The sequence below is a fragment of the Scyliorhinus torazame genome, chromosome 30 (assembly GCF_047496885.1).
Source record: "Scyliorhinus torazame isolate Kashiwa2021f chromosome 30, sScyTor2.1, whole genome shotgun sequence".
Classification (NCBI taxonomy): Eukaryota; Metazoa; Chordata; class Chondrichthyes; order Carcharhiniformes; family Scyliorhinidae; genus Scyliorhinus; species Scyliorhinus torazame.
Window position 1 is genome coordinate 6,764,575 of NC_092736.1, and position 20,233 is coordinate 6,784,807.

Below are 20,233 nucleotides of genomic sequence, written 5' to 3' on the forward strand. Positions count from 1 at the left end.
ATTACGTGACAGAACTTTCTGCAATGTTTGAGACCATGGGAAATAGCCAGCCTACAGTGGACGAGTTTATCCCTCAACAAGTTCTGCCCTCCGCAGTTGCCTCCCTCTCGTCACGTCCGCACTCGGAAAAACCCCCATGGTGTAAGTAACCTTTGTTTTAAAATATATAATAATAATCTTTATTGGTGTCACAAATAGTTAGTGTGAAAAGCCCCTAGTCGCCACACTCCGGAGCCTGTTCGGGTACACTGAGGGAGAATTCAGAATGTCCAATTCACCTAACAAGCACGTCTTTCCAGACTTGTGGGAGGAAACCGGAGCACCCGGAGGAAACTGACTATCTAATACCCCTTTCCCAACACCCCCTTCCTAACTCGCCCACTCCCTATATGGAACACACAGACACACACACAGAAGGGAAAGGGTGGAGGAAAGGGAAAGAAAATATTAAGAATAAGTAAAAGGATAAGGATCTTTGATGCACTGGGATGACTTCTAGTTAGTGGCTTTCTGAAGTTCAGTTTTTGTTTTAATACTTCTTCCTTCGAGACATGAGATGGTTTTCTCTGGCAAGATTGACTGCCTTCTCTACAGACTCCACATCAGTTCTGGTTCACAGCAAAGGATGTGCCGGGCACTCGCTGCCTTCAGAACAATAAAGCAGATCTTTCACTTCAGTAAAGAGAAAGAGAAAGATAGAGCGCGATCCTTTCACTTCTAAGGTCAAAAGGCTTCTGCCCAGCTCTCTCAGAGAGCATCACGTAGGAACCAATCACTGACTGTTGTCAGGCAGAACACCACCTCTGGCCAATCCACCAGTTGCCAGTTAACCACTGATCCGACTCCCTCCAAGCCTGGTTTCTATGATCCACTCGGTGATTAGGAGTCTGGCTTCTCCTCTCCAAAAACAAAACCTGGGAACACCGTGTCCTGACAAGCAGGCTATTTAAACCTGGAGCCTTCTGCCTAAAGGCACATCCCGATTATGGGTCCACGGACCAATAAAACAACATAGAAGAAATAGGAACAAAAGAAATAAGCAGGAAGAGTTCTTAAAAGATTTTTAAAATGTTGAGAAGGTCTCCAGTTTTTAACGGAGAAACAGGCAAAGAGCCAATACCCGTAGGCCGCAACTTTCCGGCCTTTCCTGCCAGCGGGATTTTCCAGTCCCACCGACAGTGTTAAAGTGACCAGAAACTTGGTGAAGCAAAGATTGGTTTGGAAAGCAGCAAGGATTCTGGTATGCCACCATCCTACCTAAGTACATGCCCTTCCCACCTCCAAGCTTGCAGCCAGCGAAAGCAGAAGATTACGCCCAGCCATTCTGTGACCTTTCCTGCTGAGATTAAAATTCTCATCCATGTATTCAATTCCCTCCATGTCCCCGTGTCTGAGTGGGTCTCACCCCCACAACCCAAAGATGTGCAGGGTAGGTCGATTGGCAACGCTAAATTGCCCCTTAATTGGAAAAAAATAATTGGACACACTAAATTTTTTAATAAAGAGTGTGACGATGACCATGAAACCATTGTCAATTGTCATAAAGACCCATCTGGTTAACTAATGTCTTTTAGGGAAGGAAATCTGCCATCCTTACCCGGTCTGGCCTACATGAAACTCCAGACCCACAACAATGTGCGGAGTCTGCACGTCCTCCCCGTGTCTGCGTGGGTTTCCTCCGGGTGCTCCGGTTTCCTCCCACAGTCCAAAGATGTGCAGGTTAGGTGGATTGGCCATGATAAATGGCCCTTAGTGTTGGTTGGGGTTACTGGGTTATGGGGATAGGGTGGACGTGTTGACCTTGGGTAGGGTGCTCTTTCCAAGAGCTGGTGCAGACTCGATGGGCCGAATGGCCTCCTTCTGCACTGTAAATTCTATGATAATGACTCTTAAATGCCCTCAGAAATGGCCTAGTTAGCCTTTCAGTTGACGGGAAGTTAGGGATGGGCAACAAATGCTGGCCCAGCTACTGATGCCTACACCCCATGAAAGAATTTTAAAAAAATTAACCCAGATGCTCCTCAAATTCCAGCTCTGGTACATTCCTGATTTTAACCGTGGTGCCATTGGCAGCCCGTCCCTTCAGCTGCCTAGTGCCCAACATTCTGGAATTTACTCCCTAAATCGCTCCATTTTGCGTACCTCTCGCTCTCTCTTCCTCTATGACATTCCTTAAAACCATTTCTCACCTGTCCCAGATCATTTTATGTGACTCAGAGATAATACTCCTTGATATTTTACTGTGTGTTAAAGGTGCTACATAAATGCAAGTTGGCGGTGTTGCAAACTGTTTGCCCCACCCATCCCTTTGTTTAGATGCTCAGGTGCACCTTCCCTCAGTACAGGTACACCATTGAATATTCTGCGCTGCCCAAGCCCTTCAGTCTGGGGGGGGTGGGGGTGGGGAGCGATGAGATGACATGGTAGAGGGTGGGTTTCTGTTCCCTCAATCACCTGCTTTGTTATACACTCGCACATCTGCCAGCGCCTAATTCCCTGTGACTTAAGCTGGTGATGAATTAATTTTGCTTTGGATTTTCTTTGACCTGGTTACTGCTAGTAGTTTGCAACTAAGGTTAAGGCAGACGGACCCAGAAGGAGGTTGGTTCCATTGCTGATCTTTTCTTAAGCTAGTTGAATCTATGCAGGGGGATTGAGGGAATTCATTATTCTTACAGCGAAGCAGCAATTCCTGGTACTTGCTGTAGACTTACACAGTCCCAATTCCATTCATTCCATTCACAACTAACACGGATACTATCTCTGTGGCAGTGAACATTAAAATATCACTGCAAATATTGTCCTTTTTAAAGATTTCTCCTCACAGAAGCGGGCAGCACGGTTGCACAGTGGTTAGCACTGTTGCTTCACAGCTCCAGGGTCCCAGGTTCGATTCCCGGCTTGGGTCACTGTCTGTGCGGAGTCTGCACGTTCTCCCCGTGTCTGCGTGGGTTTCCTCCGGGTGCTCCGGTTTCCTCCCACAAGTCCCGAAAGACGTGCTGTCAGGTGAATTGAACATTCTGAATTCTCCTTCTGTGTACCCGAACAGGCCGGAATGTGGCGACTAGGGGATTTCACAGTAACCTCATTGCAGTGTTAATGTAAACCTACTTGTGACAATAATAAAGATTATTATTATTATACTGTAGCTAAGCCCACTGGATGTGCACAATGGAAATAGCACCATCATGTTTTTTAAAAATTTAGAGCACCCAATTATTTTTTTCCAATTAAGGGGCAATTTAGAGTGGCCAATCCACCTAACTGCAGCACGGTAGCACTGTGGATAGCACAATTGCTTCACAGCTCCAGGGTCCCAGGTTCGATTCCCGGCTTGGGTCACTGTCTGTGCGGAGTCTGCACATCCTCCCCGTGTGTGCGTGGGTTTCCTCCGGATGCTCCGGTTTCCTCCCACAGTCCAAAGATGTGCAGGTTAGGTGGATTGGCCATGATAAATTGCCCTTCGTGTCCAAAATTGCCCTTAGTGTTGGGTGGGGTTACTGGGTTATGGGGATAGGGTGGAGGTGTGGACCTTGGGTAGGGCGCTCTTTCCAAGAGCTGGTGCAGACTCGATGGGCCGAATGGCCTCCTTCTGCACTGTAAATTCTATGAAATCTAACCCTGCACATCTTTGGGCTGTGGGGGTGAGACCCACGCAAACACGGGGAGAATGTGCAGTGACCGTGATCGAACCCGGGTGCTCAGCGCCGTAGGTAGCAGTGCTAACCACTGCACCGCCGTGCCACCCAAAATAACACCATCATATCGAAATTTATTTACACTGATGCATTAAATGAGCATGGGTATATTGTTATTCTGATTTATTCTGATCTTTATCATCTTCAGTTAGCCTATTATAAGCTTTTTGTCTGTTTTTAAATATGTTTCCCAATATGAAAAATAAATTGTCATTGAAATTTTTTTTTAAAATCTAGAGTGCCCAATTATTTTTCTCTAATTAAGGGGCAATTTAGTGTGGCCAAACTCCACACGGATAGTGACCCGGGGCCGGGATTGAACCTGGATCCTCTGCTGTAGGTAGCAGTGCTAACCACTGTGCCACCTTGCCATCCACTGGCATTGAAAATTGAGATTGAAATAAAGATTGTTCACTTATTGACAATCAAACATTTGCGTATTTTCCATAAGACCATAAGATATAGGAGCAAAATTAGGCCATTTGACCCTTCGAGTCTGCTCCGCCATTTAATCATGGCTGATAGAGGAATATCTTTCCAAATGTGTGTGTATGTGATTTTAAAGTCCTTCGCGTTCAGTTCCAGGTCAGCCTCAATCAGCTCAGTACAGCTTAGCGATGGAACACGACACCTTTTAGATCGTACTGCCTTACTTGACCTAAACTACTTTTAACTCCAAAATTTGCATACGGAAATTAAATCTGTGTCTCACTGACAATGAATTAGTTTCGAAGTGCAGTCAGTGTCTTGTATATACGCACGGAAAGCCCAGAGTCAGAAATGAGTTGAATGTTCATGTAATTTGTCTCCAGTGGTGCTATTGGAGGGCAGAATGTTGGCCAGGGCACACGGAGGAATAACCCTGCTGTTTTTTCACAAAGTTCGATAGTATCTTTAACACTCACCTGACCACTGTAATCGGCAGCTGGGGGCTCAGTTTAATGTCTCTTCTAAGTTTTGAACCTTCAAAAGTGCAGCATCCCTTAGCACCAGCAAAATTATAGGAAAATAAAACTGAGAAATAAGAGAGGTTGAATTTGGAGAAAGTGAGGTTCCGAAGATGGTGTTGGCTTTGCGTTGACTACATTGCAAAGAAAGTACTTAAACTGATATACTCTTAATCCTTCAAGATAAAGGCGAAGGGAGTTGGATGAGTATCACAAAGAAGACGTTTATTTATAATACGTACTATTTACAAAGGGTCCCGGCTAGACTTCACCGGATCCTCCCTCGGTTGGTCGGCTCCTATCTGGCTGACCTTGTATACACATGGTAATAACCCCAGGGGGATAGCGGGTTAGCGGGGGAGTTCCCCCTCTTCTAGCCACACAGGTAAAACAATCAAACCAGCCCCGTGTGCTCCGCGCAGGTTATTACATGTCGGAAATAATGTGGAGCAAGATTCAGTGATGCGTTCCTGAGAATTTCCATTGCTTAACGAATTTCTTTTTGATTTGTCTATCTTTTAAATACAGATAGCAGCGGTCCGTCAAGCACTGTGTCGAGTGCTGGCCCGTCGTCCCCCAACACCTCTGACAAATCGCCCAGGTTTAGTTTCAGCGAGAAGTCATCGCTCACGTCTCAAAGCAGCGAAGAGCAGCAGCAATCCGCCCACCCAGCCGGCCCGGGCCAACATCCCGGCTGCAATCACAAGGACCCACAGCTGACACCAGCTCTTCAAAGCAGCCAGGGGCAGCATGTCGTTCAAGGCCAACAGCCGTACCAGAATCACAGCGACCTGCAGCTCTCTGGAAGTGTGGCCGGGCAGGGGAAGCAGGTGGTGGACGGTCTGGTGGAAACCTAGCGTTGAAGACGGTGGATCACTCCATGGTACTGTGCCACCAAATGTGATGTCCACTGTCGGGCTCGTGTTATTGACTAGGGACTGCGGCTGACATTTTATAACTCCAGTGAGATGGCTCTGGTGTCAATACACTGAATGAATACCGCACTGCAATACATAGGAGTTAGGCACTCCAGGTTTGGACTGTGGTGTTTTGATGTCACCTTGTACTTCTGACCTACAGATTAGGTGTCTGTATCTCCGTTGTGATGGGTGATTTATTTGTATCTGGTACGTGTCAGTCTTACTCCTATAACCATGTACAGAAAGCCAGCTGTTTCTTCATCCATGCAGTTTGTAAACTAAAAGATTATTTAATGATGGTATTTTGTAAATAAGGAACAATTTAATCCTTCTGGGGGACATTAGACTCCAATCTGTTTTTCTTTCACCCAATTTCTGAGTGTTGTAGAGCCTCGTGAAGCAGGACCAACAGGGAGCGTGCATCTTCGGTGGCTAGCTGAATCGCCATTCTGGTAAAACACGAAGACCTAGCCTGGCTTGTGGGGAAGCTGGAATGTCCTGTGTGCGATCCCAACAAGGGAGATTCGAAGCTCGGTCTCGCTCTCTGCAAAGTTAGCCAATTTCGACCAGAGGATAGTTGGGGCACTACCATTAGCCTTGACGTCCCTGGGTTGGTGAAGGGGAAGATTCCATCAACGGTTCCTGATCACTGTACCTTGTACACTTGTGGGCAATGTCGCCTCTGAGGGTTTTTTTTCTACACAGCCTGATTAGATCAATGCCTGAACCTTTACATTTCTTTTGCACAGTTGTGCACATGGAGTATCTTAAAAGGACAGCTTGTGAGCAGTCTGCATGGTACCTTATGACTACTGGGCGTCCGTGCACAGCTTAGAGGGATCATTGCTTGTTGAGGGTCAATCCCCTAGAGACTGAATAACTTGTTAATACGCTGCCTGGGCTCACTAGACACGATGACTGCTCGGATGAGATACTTTAGGGTTTCGGGGCATATGGAACTCTCAACACGAGGCAAGAAGAGGGGTGGCACAGTGGTTAGCACTGCTGCCTAACGGCGCCGAGGACCCGGGTTCGATCCCAGCCCCGGGTCACTGTCAGTATGGAATTTGCACGTTCTCCCGTGTCTGCGTGGGTCTCACCCTCACAGCCCAAAATGATGCGCAGGCTAGGTGGATTGGCCGCGCTAAATTGCCCTTTAATTGGAAAAAAAAATAATTGGGTACTCTAAAATTTAAAAAAACAACCTTGGCAAGAGGAGGTGAGAAATTGGGTTGAGGAAACCCCAGCTAAATAATAAAACTTTAGAAAACCCAAAGTTAACTTAGCACTCATGAGGATTGGTTTCAGTAAATTTTTACAGTTAATCCATAACATCACACTTCACTTATCCCTGATAACCACCATTTTTTTTTCCAAGGGCAATCCGGGATGAGCAACAACGAATGTTGGCTTTGCCAGTGAGGCTCACAGTGATAAGTAAACCTCACAATGTTACGGCTTAGATGTGGGGTCGCAGCCTTAAAATAAGGAAGAAAAGTGAATTTGCTTTGTGAACTTAGCTGTATGTATCTGAGTTGTGTGTTATCAGTACGGAGATGTCCACCTTTATACCTGTCCCACCCGCAAGATCCTCTCCGCATCCTGAGCTCGGGGAAAGAATAGACAGCTAGAGTTGGAACTGCTGTTTGCTGTCAAACAATGCATGTGAGTGTGAGATTCTGTGCATGTGTCTATGTGGGTTTGTGTATGTGTATGGTGGGCACGGACAGGATTGGATACAACTGGGGAAGAGTCTTTGGAACTCTTCTCAAAAGGCGGTGGAAGCAGAGTCTTTGAATATTTTTTCAGGCGGACGCAGATAGATTCTCGATTAACAAGGGGGTTGGGAGGGTGGCAGGGATGTGGGGTCAAGTTACAATCCGATCAATCATGATCTTATTGAATGGCGGGGCAGGCTCGAGGGGCCGAGTGGCCCACTCCTGCTCCTAATCCGTATGTTCGCACGTTATACCAGAGTTAAACAATCTGTTGAAGCTTCCTAGACTCGCACTTGAAGAATGGTCACGGGTGAGACATTGATAGACAGCTGATTTCCGTGGATCCATGATCGCCAGCATGAGTCATCGTCTCCAAGAGAAGAAGACATTTGCTATTTGTGAGTTAATTGTTGTTTTGTGCTGTAGTTATATCCTGGTTCGGGCTGTAATATTAAAACGGTGCGTAGTGTCATCAGCAATGGCATGTGAAAAGCAACCACTCTAGGATATGGTGGCGCAGTGGTTAGCACTGCTGCCTCCCGGCGCTGAGGACCCGGGTTCGATCCCGGCCTCGAGTCTCTGTCCGTTTGTAGCTTGCACATTCTCCCCGTGTCTGCAGGGGTCTCACCCCCACAATCCAAAGGTGTGCAGAGTAGGTGAATTGGCCACGCTAAATTGCCCCTCAATTGGATAAGAATTGAATTGGGTGCTCTAAATTTTTTTTTTAATGGATGTCACAGTGTAACAACGATAGTAATTGAAAAATTATCAGCTAAAAAATGTTCTTTTTGTTTTCTGTTGGGCAGAATAATCTACACTTTCACCGTTTTAAGATTGTTGTGATACAAAATAACTGGCGTCAGTTAAGATGCGGTTCCCCTGCTGGGTAATCGGCTCCCTATCGCAGGTCAACTGGGAGTGGAATCAACCCACACGTTTCAAAATGAGTCTGGGAAATCAATCACCTGGAGGGAATTTTTGAAGTCTGCTTTTAGGTTTCTTCAACTTTGAGCTGGAGTCACTAAGACTCGGGTGGATTTATTCTGTAAGGATTGTGGAGTGCTCTGCATGAGGTGCTGGATTAGCTATTCGGAGATCATGGGTTCAAATCCCCTTCCATGGGAAGTTTTAAAATTGAATTCGGTAAATTGGATGTTTTGTGGACCAGCGCTGAAATGATAAATATTTTTTCTTTGTTAAAAACCCTTCAGTGAAGAGACCCTGCCCCACCTTTGGTCCAGCCTACATGTGAATCTAGTTTCACACTATATCCATGGTCCTTAATGTCCTTGCGCACATATTTTTAATAGTGCTAAGACAAGGTTTTTAAAAATAAATTTAGACTGCCCAATTCATTTTTTCCAATTAAGGGGCAATTTAGCGTGGCCAATCCACCTACCCTGCACATCTTTGGGTTGTGGGTGTGAAACCCACGCAGACACGGGGGGAATGTGCAAACTCCACAGGGACAGTGACCCAGAGCCGGGATCAAACCTGGGACCTCGGCGCCGTGAGGCAATAGGGCTAACCCACGTGCCAAGGCAAGTTGATGAACCTGTTAAGAAATCATCCAGGACCCCAGACTTTATTAATACTGTGAAAAAAATATGGGTGTTATGCTAAACCTTTAGAAAACACAGATTGGGTCCCAGCTGGATTGTTGCGGACAGACCTGACACCAGACTTTAATGAATGAATGAATGAAAGTCGCTTGTTGTCACAAGTAGGCTTCAAATTATGTTACTGTGAATCATAGAATTTACAGTGCAGAAGGAGGCCATTCGGCCCATCGAGTCTGCACCGGCTTTTTGAAAGAGCACCCTACCCAAGCCCACACCTCCACCCTATCCCTATAACCCAGTAACCCCACCCAACACTAAGGGCAATTTTGGACACTAAGAGCAATTTAGCATGGCCAATCCACCTAACCTGCACATCTTTGGACTCGTGTCTGGGTCTGTTGTAAACTCAGTGATAGAGATTGATCGCTGTGATTAGTCAACAACTCCATCATTGTATCGTGTGACTATCCATAGAATCTTTACGGTGCAGAAGGAGGCCATTCGGCCCTTTGAACCTCCAAAAGAGCATGCCACCGAGGCCTACTGTATCCCTGTGACCCCATCTAACCTTTGGTCACAAAGGAGAAATTTAACATCGCCAATCCACCTCACCTGCACATCTTTGGACTGGGGGAGGAAACCGGAGCACCCGGAGGAAACCCACGCAGACACGGGGAGAACGTGCGGCAGTGACCCAAGGCCTGAATCAAACCCAGGTCCCTGGCACAATGAAATGAAATGAAAATCGCTTATTGTCACAAGTAGGCTTCAAATGAAGTTACTGTGAAAAGTCCCTAGTCACCACTTTCCGGCGCCTGTTCGGGGAGGTCGGTACGGGAATTGAAACTGCGCTGCTGGCCTTGTTCTGCTTTACATGCCAGCTGTTTAGCCCACTGTGCTAACAAGGTTTCAGAGGCAATTTACAGGAATGATACCAGGGTTGGGAGATTTCAGTTCTGTGGAAAGGCTGGATAAGCTGGCGTTGCTGTTCTTAGAACAGAGAAGGTTAAGAGGAGATTTAATAGAAGTGCTCAAGAGTGATGAGGAATTTAAATTTAAAAAGAACATATTCAGGGCCATGGGGGTAAAGCAGGAGTGTGGTCCTAATTGGATAGCTCTTTTATAGAACCATAGAAGAGTTATGGTGCAGGAAGAGGCCATTCAGCCCATCGCGTCTCTGCTGGCCAGAAAAGAGGGGGGGGGGGGGGGGGGGGGGGGGGGGGGGGGAAACTAGCTGCTCATTTGAATCCCATTTTCCAGCACCTGCTCCGGAATCTTGCAGGTTACAGCTCTTCCGAGGCAGATCGGATACCTTTTAAATGAGTTGAGGAGCTGGCACAAACATGATGGGCCAAATGGCCCTGTACGATTCTGTCAGGTGGACTGGCATGCCGATTTCTACAAAGGCGGAGGCCCAGCACTTTGTGGGGCAGCTAGGCATAAGCAATAAATGCCTTCCAAATCCTGAGACTAAATTAGCAACTCGGCATCATTAACCTTCATACCCAGTCCCAGGCTGAGGCACCTGCAACTGTGTTAGTGAATGTCGGGAAACCCACATACAAGGTTAATATTGTGTGACCATTTCTTATGACCTGTCTTTTGCTGGCAGCAGAGTTGTAACTTAAAGCTTTACGGTACTCTTTCCAGACCAAGAGAAGCTCTGGCAGGGCAAGGTAGACTTGTGTCTACTTTAGGTAGACATGGAATAAAATCTTCCAACACCCACCATTATACGTTAGTGAGACCCTGTTGCTCATATATTTTAACAACAAGTTCAATTGGGTTTTTCTTAACTCCCACAGCTCCCGATTTTCACTCGAGAGAAAGAATGATACTGACAACCCTTCACTACAGAATTAGACTCTATTTTCTGCATCCTGATGGGGCTTTGAGAGAGAGGGATGTCTGGGTTTGTGCTGTAGCACATATCTAAGAATGGATGATGTTTATATGTTTTTAAATAAAATCTCAATGCCTCATCACTTAGACTTTTAATGCAGATTGCGATTAGTTCTGTGATGATCTCAGCCAAGGTCAAATTTGGGAGGTAACAAGTTGCCCCTTAATTCTCTTGGGCATAGGAGGATTCCTGTTTCTCGTCATCCTCGATCGGAAGAACACACGTGAGGAAAGAAGGAGGCTTGGTTGCTGATTCCTGCCTTAGTTATACAGTCACATTGCCGAGGAGTGCGCAGGAATTGTCTCTGGCACTGAGCTCCATAGAACCTGTACCTTAGCCAGAGGAGATTTGGGATTTATTTTCAAATCTTATTCTGATTTAAAACTGGATTATATATTTTTTTGTGGCTAAGCAAGATTTGGTCAAAGGTTGTGGCCTGCTTAGTGAGGTACCTTGAAACTAATGAAATGAAATGGAATGGAATGAAATGAAATGAAACTGATTGTGTGTAAAATAAGCATAATAGTTCAGTGCATGGCAACGCACAATCATCATAGAATTTACAGTGCAGAAGGAGGCCATTCGTCCCATCGAGTCTGCACCGGCTCTTGGAAAGAGCACCCTACCCAAGGTCAACACCTCCACCCTATCCCCATAACCCAGTAACCCCACCCAACACTAAGGGCAATTTTGGACACTAAGGGCAATTTATCATGGCCAATCCACCTAACCTGCACATCTTTGGACTGTGGGAGGAGACCGGAGCACCCGGAGGAAATCCACGCACACACGGGGAGGATGTGCAGACTCCGCACAGACAGTGACCCAAGCCGGAATCGAACCTGGGACCCTGGAGCTGTGAAGCAATTGTGCTATCCACAATGCTACCGTGCTGACAAGTATGGTCACTGGACAAACCCCACTTTTCTTATTTTACTCACGCGTTTGTTTCCAGACGGCGTACTGAACTGATGTGGACAGTGGGCCTATTCACTAAGTAATTGGACAAGGGTGGCACGGTGGCGCAGTGGTTAGCACTGCTACCTCACGGCGCCGAGGACCTGGGTTCAATCCCGCCCCTGGGTCACTGTCTCTGTGGAGTTTGCACATTCTCCCCGTGTCTGCGTGGGTTTCACCCCCACAACCCAAAGATGTGCAGGGCAGGTAGATTGGCCACGCTAAATTGCCCCTTAATTGAAAATAATAATAGGGTACCATAAATTTATTTTAAAAATCATTTTTTTTAAAGAATAGGAAGTAAATAATTGGACGGGTGGACTTAATAGGAACAGGAAGTTGAAGTCAAAGGTTTATTGCAAGTATATATCTTGAGGAACCCATGATTGAGGAGTTTAGAAGATACACACAGGATCCCTGAACCTTCATTTTGTTTTGTTTTTATTAAATTTTGTAATCTTGCTAATGCTTTTATTTGTCTTTCATTTTTAATTATTAAAAAGTTGCAATTCACATCAGAGAGAGTGCGAAAATCAAAATCTTTCTTCCCTGGTTCGATTGATGCAGTTAGGGGAGCATTATTTAAAATGTAATGTCTGAGCCAGGATGTTGCCGACAAAGAATGGAAATGCAGTCCTGGAGAGGGACTGGGGAGTAGCAGTCACGAGACTCTGCTGCTAGGGAAAGATGTGCTGTCTGCTAACACAGGGACTGGGCAGAATAGGGGCTGCAACATCACAGCTGTAATTCTGGTTCATACTCATCTTCTCCTAGGTGTGGACCAGGATTAGGTGCAGTATAGTGGGAGGAGACCCGGAGCAAAAGCACTGGCATAGATCAACTGAACCAAGTGGATCTTCTTCTGCCTTAGGTGTGTTAGCATCACAGACTAATGTTTAGTTTAGCACAAGCTAAACCAGGCATGACCTGCTGAAATGGTAGTCCTTTATTAAAAGATTTCCAATTGGGGGACAACTTAGCGTGGCCAATCCGCCTGCCCTGCACATTGTGGGGGTGAGACCCATGCAGGCACGGGGAAATGTGCAAACTTGACACAGACGGTGACCCGGGGCTTGGCTCGAACCCGTGAGGCAACAGTGCTAACCACTGCGCCACCGTTCCGCTCTCGAAATGGTAGTCCTTATAATGAAAGCGTACAAAGAAAAATAATCTATTTCCCTCTCACCGTTTTTATTTCAAGTTTTATCTGTTTTACCACGATCATTACTGTTGAATCAATGTTAACTATAAATCTTTGATGCACTGTAAAGCAGGGTTGGAACACTGGCTATAATTTCACTTTCGGGCTAAAGGCAATTTTTGTAATTCTGTCCATTGCGCCGTTTTGTTACACTTTCATCGTGGTTTTATTCTTGCAGTGAAATAAAACCCACGTAGAAATAAGGGGTTGGACTTCAGCATGCAGCACTGAACTCCAAGAAAACTCAACATGACGTTTGTTTTATAAACCGCAGCCCATTGGGCCCAATCTTTCCCCTTGGTGGAGCAATCCCAGAACTAATTCCAAGACCCCAGTCTGTTCCCACAGTCCGAAAGCTTTCTCAGTTCAGGCTACCTACACCATAAGATCTGGAATTCCCTCCTTAAACTTCTAAACCTCTCTCTGCTCCTAAAAACATAACTCTCTGACCAGCCTTTTGATCACCTATTTTAGTAATTCCTCGTGTGTCAGACTTTAGTGGCGCTATTCTGAAACACTTTGGGATGTTTGACTGCATTAAAGGTGCTAAGTAATGTGAGTTGTTGCTACAAAATATTTTATCTATCCATCAAGAGAGGTTGTGGCCTCTGTCACAGCCACTCCCTGTGACAATGCCTCCCGTGCTTGAAAGACATTTCTCCAAACCCCTCATTGGTTTCTTATTGTTGAGCTTTTTTAAAAAATTGGATTCTTACTGTTTTTAAAAGAAATCACATTGACCAGAACCTCCAACAAGGGGCTGTTTAGCACAGGGCTAAATCGCTGGCTTTGAAAGCAGGCCAGCAGCACGGTTCAATTCCCGTACCAGCCTCCCCGAACAGGTGCCGGAATGTGGCGACGAGGGGCTTTTCACAGTAACTTCATTTGAAGCCTACTTGTGACAATAAGCGATTTTCATTTCATTTCATTTCATTTCATTCATTTCACAAGGCAGGTGGATCAACATTGTGATGAGGAATAGTAACAAATAGAAGCTAGATATATAAAGGCAGGCATTTTCCCGTTTATTAAACTACTAAACTCATCATTTATTCTTCCTGGGGCCACTTTTTATTTTATTTTTAAAAAATAAATTATTTAGAGTACCCAATTTATTTTTACAATTACAGGGCAATTTAGCGTGGCCAATCCACCTCGCCTGCTCATCTTTGAGTTGTGGGGGCGAAACCCACGCAGACACTGGGAGAATGTGCAAACTCCACACGGACAGTGACCCAGAGCCGGGATCGAACCTGGGACCTCGGCGCCGTGAGGCAGCAGGGCTAACCCACTGCGCCACCGTGCTGCCACCACTTTTATTTTTAAAACCGAATACAAAATTCAAGCTAAGAGCTGGTGTGTACGCATGGTAAATAGTGAGGGCTTTGAACGCGACTGTTCGGCCATTCTAGAAGCAATGGAGGAATAATTGCTGCGAAATAGGCATTCTCATTACATCTCGAGCCCTTGTTGCCTACGGCCCTTGTTGTAAATTAGGTTATTCATAGTATTATGTAGGCCGCATTTTTAAAATTATTTATGAATGGGGTCATTCCGAAAGCGTCCCTTACTCATAAAGGCCGGGATGAGGTGTCTGTGCCGTTCACAAGGAATGCACTGGCTCATGTTGTGTTTTTGACTACAGGCTTTATTGACCAAACCAACGGGTATGTCCCACTAAAATTAAAAATGCTGCAACTTTGAAACTAGAACTGAAAATGCTGGTAATCGTTCAAATCGACAACATCTGAGTTAACAATTCGGCTCTGAGAAAAGGCCATCGGGTTGTTTCTCACCCCACAGATGCTGTCAGACTTGCTGGGTTTTTGTCAGCATTTTCTGTTTGTTCTTTGATGGGATGGGGGTGTTGCTGGAAGGCCAACATTTGATGCCCCTCCGGCAGTGCCCTTGGAACGGAGTGGCTCAGAGTTAACATTACATTATACATCAGAAACGTTCGACTGGTCTCTATGTAGAATAATGAAAGCTGCCTCGAGTGGATGTGATTCCTGGACCCTGTAGTTTGGGAGTGCGAACAGCACGGTGACATTTGGCTGGTCACAAAATGTTTGCGGTTTGCTCACCGAAAATGCCGGAAACCAGAGATGGTCAAATGGTCACTCGCATCGGGGAGAGAAAAGCTAGTTAGCATTTCAAATGGAGACTTTACATTAGTATTTCTAGTGAAAGTCACTTCTGAAATGTTAACTACACTTTTCACGGCATGGTAGCACAGTGGTTAGCACTGTTGCTTCACAGCGCCAGGGTCCCGGGTTCAATTCCCGCTTGGGTCACTGTCTGTGTGGAGTCTGCACGTTCTCCCCGTGTCTGCGTGGGTTTCCTCCGGGTGCTCCGGTTTCCTCCCACAAGTCCCGAAAGACGTGCTTGTTAGGTGAATTGGACATTCTGAATTCTCCCTCTGTGTACCCGAACAGGCGCCGGAGTGTGGCGACTAGGGGATTTTCACAGTAACTTCATTGCAGTGTTAATGTAAGCCTACTTGTGACAATAATAAAGATTATTATTGTTGTTATTCCTCTTTAGATCCTTACTGCAGGTGGTACAAAGTGCAGCAGCCATTGCTCACCAGTGGTTCTAGCTGTCCTCACCATTTGCCCTGTCCATACCCCTCAGGATCTTGAATACCTTTATCAGTTCTCCAAGGACAGTAGACCCAACCTCTCCAATCTACCCTCATAGCTGCAGTTCTTTATCCCTGGATTCATTCTTGTGAATCTCCCCTTCTCTTTCCAATGCCTTCATATCCCACCACTTCCCCCACTAATCCCCAAACTTATATGTTTCTGGAACATACCTCTTCATTCACCTGAGGAAGGAGCAGCGCTCCGAAAGCTAGTGACATCGAAACAAACATGCTGGACTTTAACCTGGTGTTGTAAGACTTCTTACTGTGCTCACCCCAGTCCAACGCTGGCATCTCCACATCATTCATATCCCTCCTCAAGTACAATGCCCAGAATTGGGCAATAGTTTTCCAGATGAAGCCTAACTAGTGTCTTATACAAGTTCAACATGACCTTTTTACTCTTGTACCCAATGCTCCTATTAGTAAAGCCTAAGATACTATATGCTTTATTAACTGCTCTCAATGGGCCCTGCCGTTTTTAATGATGCGTGTACATATACACCGAGGTCCTCCTGTTCCTGCACTTCCTTTAGAGTATCTCTCTTTATTTTATACTGTCTCCACATTCTTCCTGCCGAAATGAATCACTGCATTGAATGAATTTCCTGTAATGAATTTTCTGCATTGAACGTCACCTGCCACTTGTCTGACCAATCAATCCACCGACTGAAGTTCAAGATGATCTGTATCACAGTTGACAATGTTTCCAATCTTCGTAGCATCTGCAAATTTTACAATCATGATGTGAACACCACCGTCTAGGTCATTAATATGTATCAGAAAGATAATATTGTTGCAGCTGTACTCATCCAGGGAAGTGGGGAGTATTCCTGACTTGTAGATGGTGAACTGGTGTTTGCTTCCAATTTCAAGTACTTGCAGTTTTTCCTTGACATGCCAGATTTCATAGAGCAAGAAATATTGCCTTGGTCTCATAACCCGATACCCCCCCCCCCCCCTCAATCTTTGGACCAGAAGCTCCAGGTTCAACAGTCCCAACATGATGACTTGTTGGCCACAGAAGGAGTTTTTGTCGCGGTTCAACAGGCTGAGAATCCCCTCTGGGATCCTTCCACCACTTCCCCCAAAGAGAAAAAAAACAATGTGGGTGTGAAGGTATGCGTTTAAAAAAAAAAAACCTTGCCTGTCAAAATCAATCAATCTCTGCTCTGAAATTTTCAATTGACCCACCACCCCCCCCCCCCCCCAGACGCCACAGCTCTTTTGAGGGGAGAGTTACAGATTTCCACTACCTTCTCACTGAAGAGGTGCTTCCTCACATCACCCTCCTTAACAACATTTTTTAAATGCCTGATGATGGGGCAGGGCTGATTTTCTACTGGATGCAGAAACTTGCACTTAAACAGCACCTTTGATAGCAAAACGTCTCAAAGTGCTTCACAGCACTGTTATCGGCCAAAATGTAACAGAAGGAGAAATTCTGACAGCTGATCTAAACCCTGTACAAAGAGTTGGTTTGAAGGTGTCTCTTAGGAGGAAGAGGGGGAGAGAGTTGGTAGGGATGGTATTCCAGAGCTTCAGGCCTTGGCAGCTGCCAGCGGTGGAATGATTAAAATCGAGGACGTAGGGGAGCACAGATATCTGCCCAGGATGTAGGACTGGAGGAGGTCACAGAGATCAGGATGGACAAAATCATGAAGCGATTGTAGAACAAGGATGAGGATTTAAAATTGAGATAACGTTCAACGTGGGAGCCGCTATGTGTCATTGAACACACCGTGATGGACGAACTGCGGGGGGGGGGTGCAAGTTGGGATATGGCAGCAGAGGTTTAGAGGAGCTTGGATTTGTGGAGGAGGGGAGGCTGAGGTGGTGGATTGGGCTGTGTTGGTGAAGTCGAGACTAGAGATAACAAAGGCATGGAGTTGGTATTTTCAGGGAGCAGCAGTCTAATAGGAATATCTTTGCTGCAAAAAGATTAAAGAAAAACCAGGACAGCACGGCGGCACAGTGGCTAGCACTGCTGCCTCACGGCGCCGAGGTCCCGGGTTCGATCCCAGCTCTGGGTCACTGTGGAGTTTGCACATTCTCCCCGTGTTGCTGTGCAGGGTAGGTGGATTGGCCACGTTAAATTGCCCCTCAATTGGAAAAAATGAATTGGGTACTCGAAATTTAAAAAAAGAATTAGAACCAGCCATTGATTGATACAAGCAAGCTCGTCCAATCCCACCCAAGGATCAGGCCCTCCCATCCCCTCAGTTCCCTGAAGAGCCATTTGATTGTTTCCTGAGCTCTCGATTATTGCCCATTTCAATGGGAACTCTTTCTCCAACTCTGCCCTTTGACTCCGCTTCTCACCTTCTCCAACGCCTTACCCTGTTTGAGCTGGTATTAAATCCTTCGCCATCAAATTGCCTCACAGATCTACCTCCCGCAATGCGAGCTAGAAATGTGAAATGACTTGCCCTAAATCGGGGTGACACACACTGCCAGTAGTAAATAAGAAGTTAGCGAGTTGCACTTGACATCTGTGCGAAAATTGCACTTTTTCTTGATCTATCCTTTACCCATATTAATCTAAACAATTATTTGCACTTGCTGTTCATTTTGTAAGCAAAATGCCAGAACTTTGATGAATTCAGATTACTCCGCGTTGCCCAATCAGTTTTCAGTGGGTTTTGTTTCTGAAGGTTTGTGTCGGAACAAGAAAAGGTATTGCAAAATGATGAGCAAAGCAACTAGCCCAGTGACGAAAGCCATTGAGCTTCTGCGTATTGAGTGACTCTTCTGTCTTTGATTAAGTGTTACTTGAAGCGAGCCTGCTTTTGTTGCTTAAATGAGATAGTATTACATTGTTGTGAGCTTGTGAGTAATGGGAATTGGCAGCTGAAGTGTCTCAAACAATATCAAAGCAGCAAGAGGGGGAAAGGGGGCTGCCCTGTAGTCTGATTTTTAAAAAGAATTATTTTAAATGAGTTACTCGGAGATTTTTCTAAAACATAAGCTAGGTATCAAAAATCGTTTTTGTGTTTCAAGCTTTGTTGTGTGACTGTTGTGAGGTGGAGGGATTTATCATTTAAGATTTTCAACTCTACTTGGGCTAGATTCTGGGGGAGGGTAGAGGGCACATTCAGCCGCTCAGCTTATTTAACTGTGCTTCATACTCCACTGTTGCCAATAGTTTGCCTGTTACTGGGAAATCATCACCTCATTAATCTGTCTTGCTCTCGTACTTGTACAAGAAAGGTTTATGTAACCAGAACCTTAATTGGTGGCACATTGTTCTATGCTTACGTCAGAGAGCAGAATAATTTTATTTTTAATGCTTTCTATCTTTATGATCAGAGGGTGGGGAAGCATGGAAAATATGTGTTATATTCATGGAATCATGACACCTTAACTTATTGAACTATTTTCCATTGTGCAGTTTTTAAATTATTTCATTAATAAAGCTTAACAAATAGCCATTTGGCGGTACACATGTCATCATTTTGTGTTATCTATCATCATTTTGTGTTATCTATCACGCAAACTCATGAACGGGCCAAAGACCATCACCTATGGCCTGAAGTGTCCAGTTTATCCTGGAAAGGCAAGAAAAGGTATCTTTAAAGATCTGGGCAACAGGTGAAGCCAGCAAACTGCTGCCAAGCAGTAACAACCCGAGTGGTATTCTCCACTGGCAGGATGCCCCCGCCAAGCCAAAAAGACGTTTTGCCTGCCACGCAAATGAGGAATGTGGTAAATGAATTTCAATGCCAGTGTGATGCCAGGTATGTAGGGCGGGCGTCCCAAAGACTGACGGATCGCATCAAACAGCATGCCTCAGCCACTGTTGACGATGAGCAAAGGTACAGCCTGTACCCAACCAGCCCATGCTTGCAAAACTCAAAACACCGTGTTCAACATTAGATGTGATTCGCAATTGAACAACATTTGCTAAATAATTCTCAGTGTGCTCAGAATTATGCCGATTTAAGATTGTCAGTCGGGCTCGCAGTGTGGCACATTTGCGTGTACTGGAAGCTACATATATTAATAAACCGACAAAATAATAATAATCACTTATTGTCACAAGTAGGCTTCAGTGAAGTTACTGTGAAAAGCCAAGTCAGCACATTCCGGTGCCTGTTCAGGGAGGCTGGTACGGGAATTGAACCTGCGCTGCTGGCATTGTTCTGCATTACAAGTCAGCTGTTTAGCCCACTGTGCTAAACCAGCTCCAGACAAAGTTTGCAGACAGAAAGAATATGTACACACATTGCTCCTGTTTCAGCTAAAGACAGCCATATCTGCCAGGCACCTTCAACTGGTGCATTCTCCATGACAACACCTACCAATCAGAGTCCACTTGCCAACCAATCTGCATTCGCTTCTCGTACAGTAAAAATTGTTGTTTTTCCCTTATACTGTCCTGATGAGTGCAAGATGGAAAGCTTTGACGTATCTTTTTTTCACCAATACCCAAAACTGAACAAAAGCACTTTGCTGTGTCTGATACGGGAATGAGAGCCTCACCCTCTTATATTCTGTTGTGGGGCATTTCAGTCATACACGGCCTTTATTTTTTTTTAATTTGAAGTGCCCAATTCCATTTTTTTTCCCAATTTAGCGCGGCAAAGCCACCTACCCTGCACATCTTTGGGCTGTGGGGGTGAAACCCACGCAGACACGGGGAGAATGTGCAAACTCCACATGGACAGTGACCCGGGGCCGGGT

General features: G+C 45.5%; 1 protein-coding gene across 7 annotated transcripts in view; it reads left to right on the forward strand.

Moving 5' to 3' along the window:
* Positions 1–18,991, forward strand: part of ppip5k1a (diphosphoinositol pentakisphosphate kinase 1a) — a 162,509-nt gene extending 143,518 nt beyond the window's left edge. For 6 of the 7 annotated variants that reach the window (XM_072492739.1, XM_072492740.1, XM_072492741.1 and 3 more), the window contains 2 exons: positions 13–141; positions 5,174–5,896. In XM_072492739.1, coding sequence (XP_072348840.1) covers positions 13–141; positions 5,174–5,502 — 458 coding nt within the window. In that variant the 3' untranslated portion in view covers positions 5,503–5,896. Of the gene's footprint in view, positions 1–12; positions 142–5,173; positions 7,682–10,929 lie in introns of those variants that run through there. The other variant, XM_072492738.1, reaches the window with a different exon arrangement.
* Positions 18,992–20,233: the final 1,242 nt, after the last annotated feature.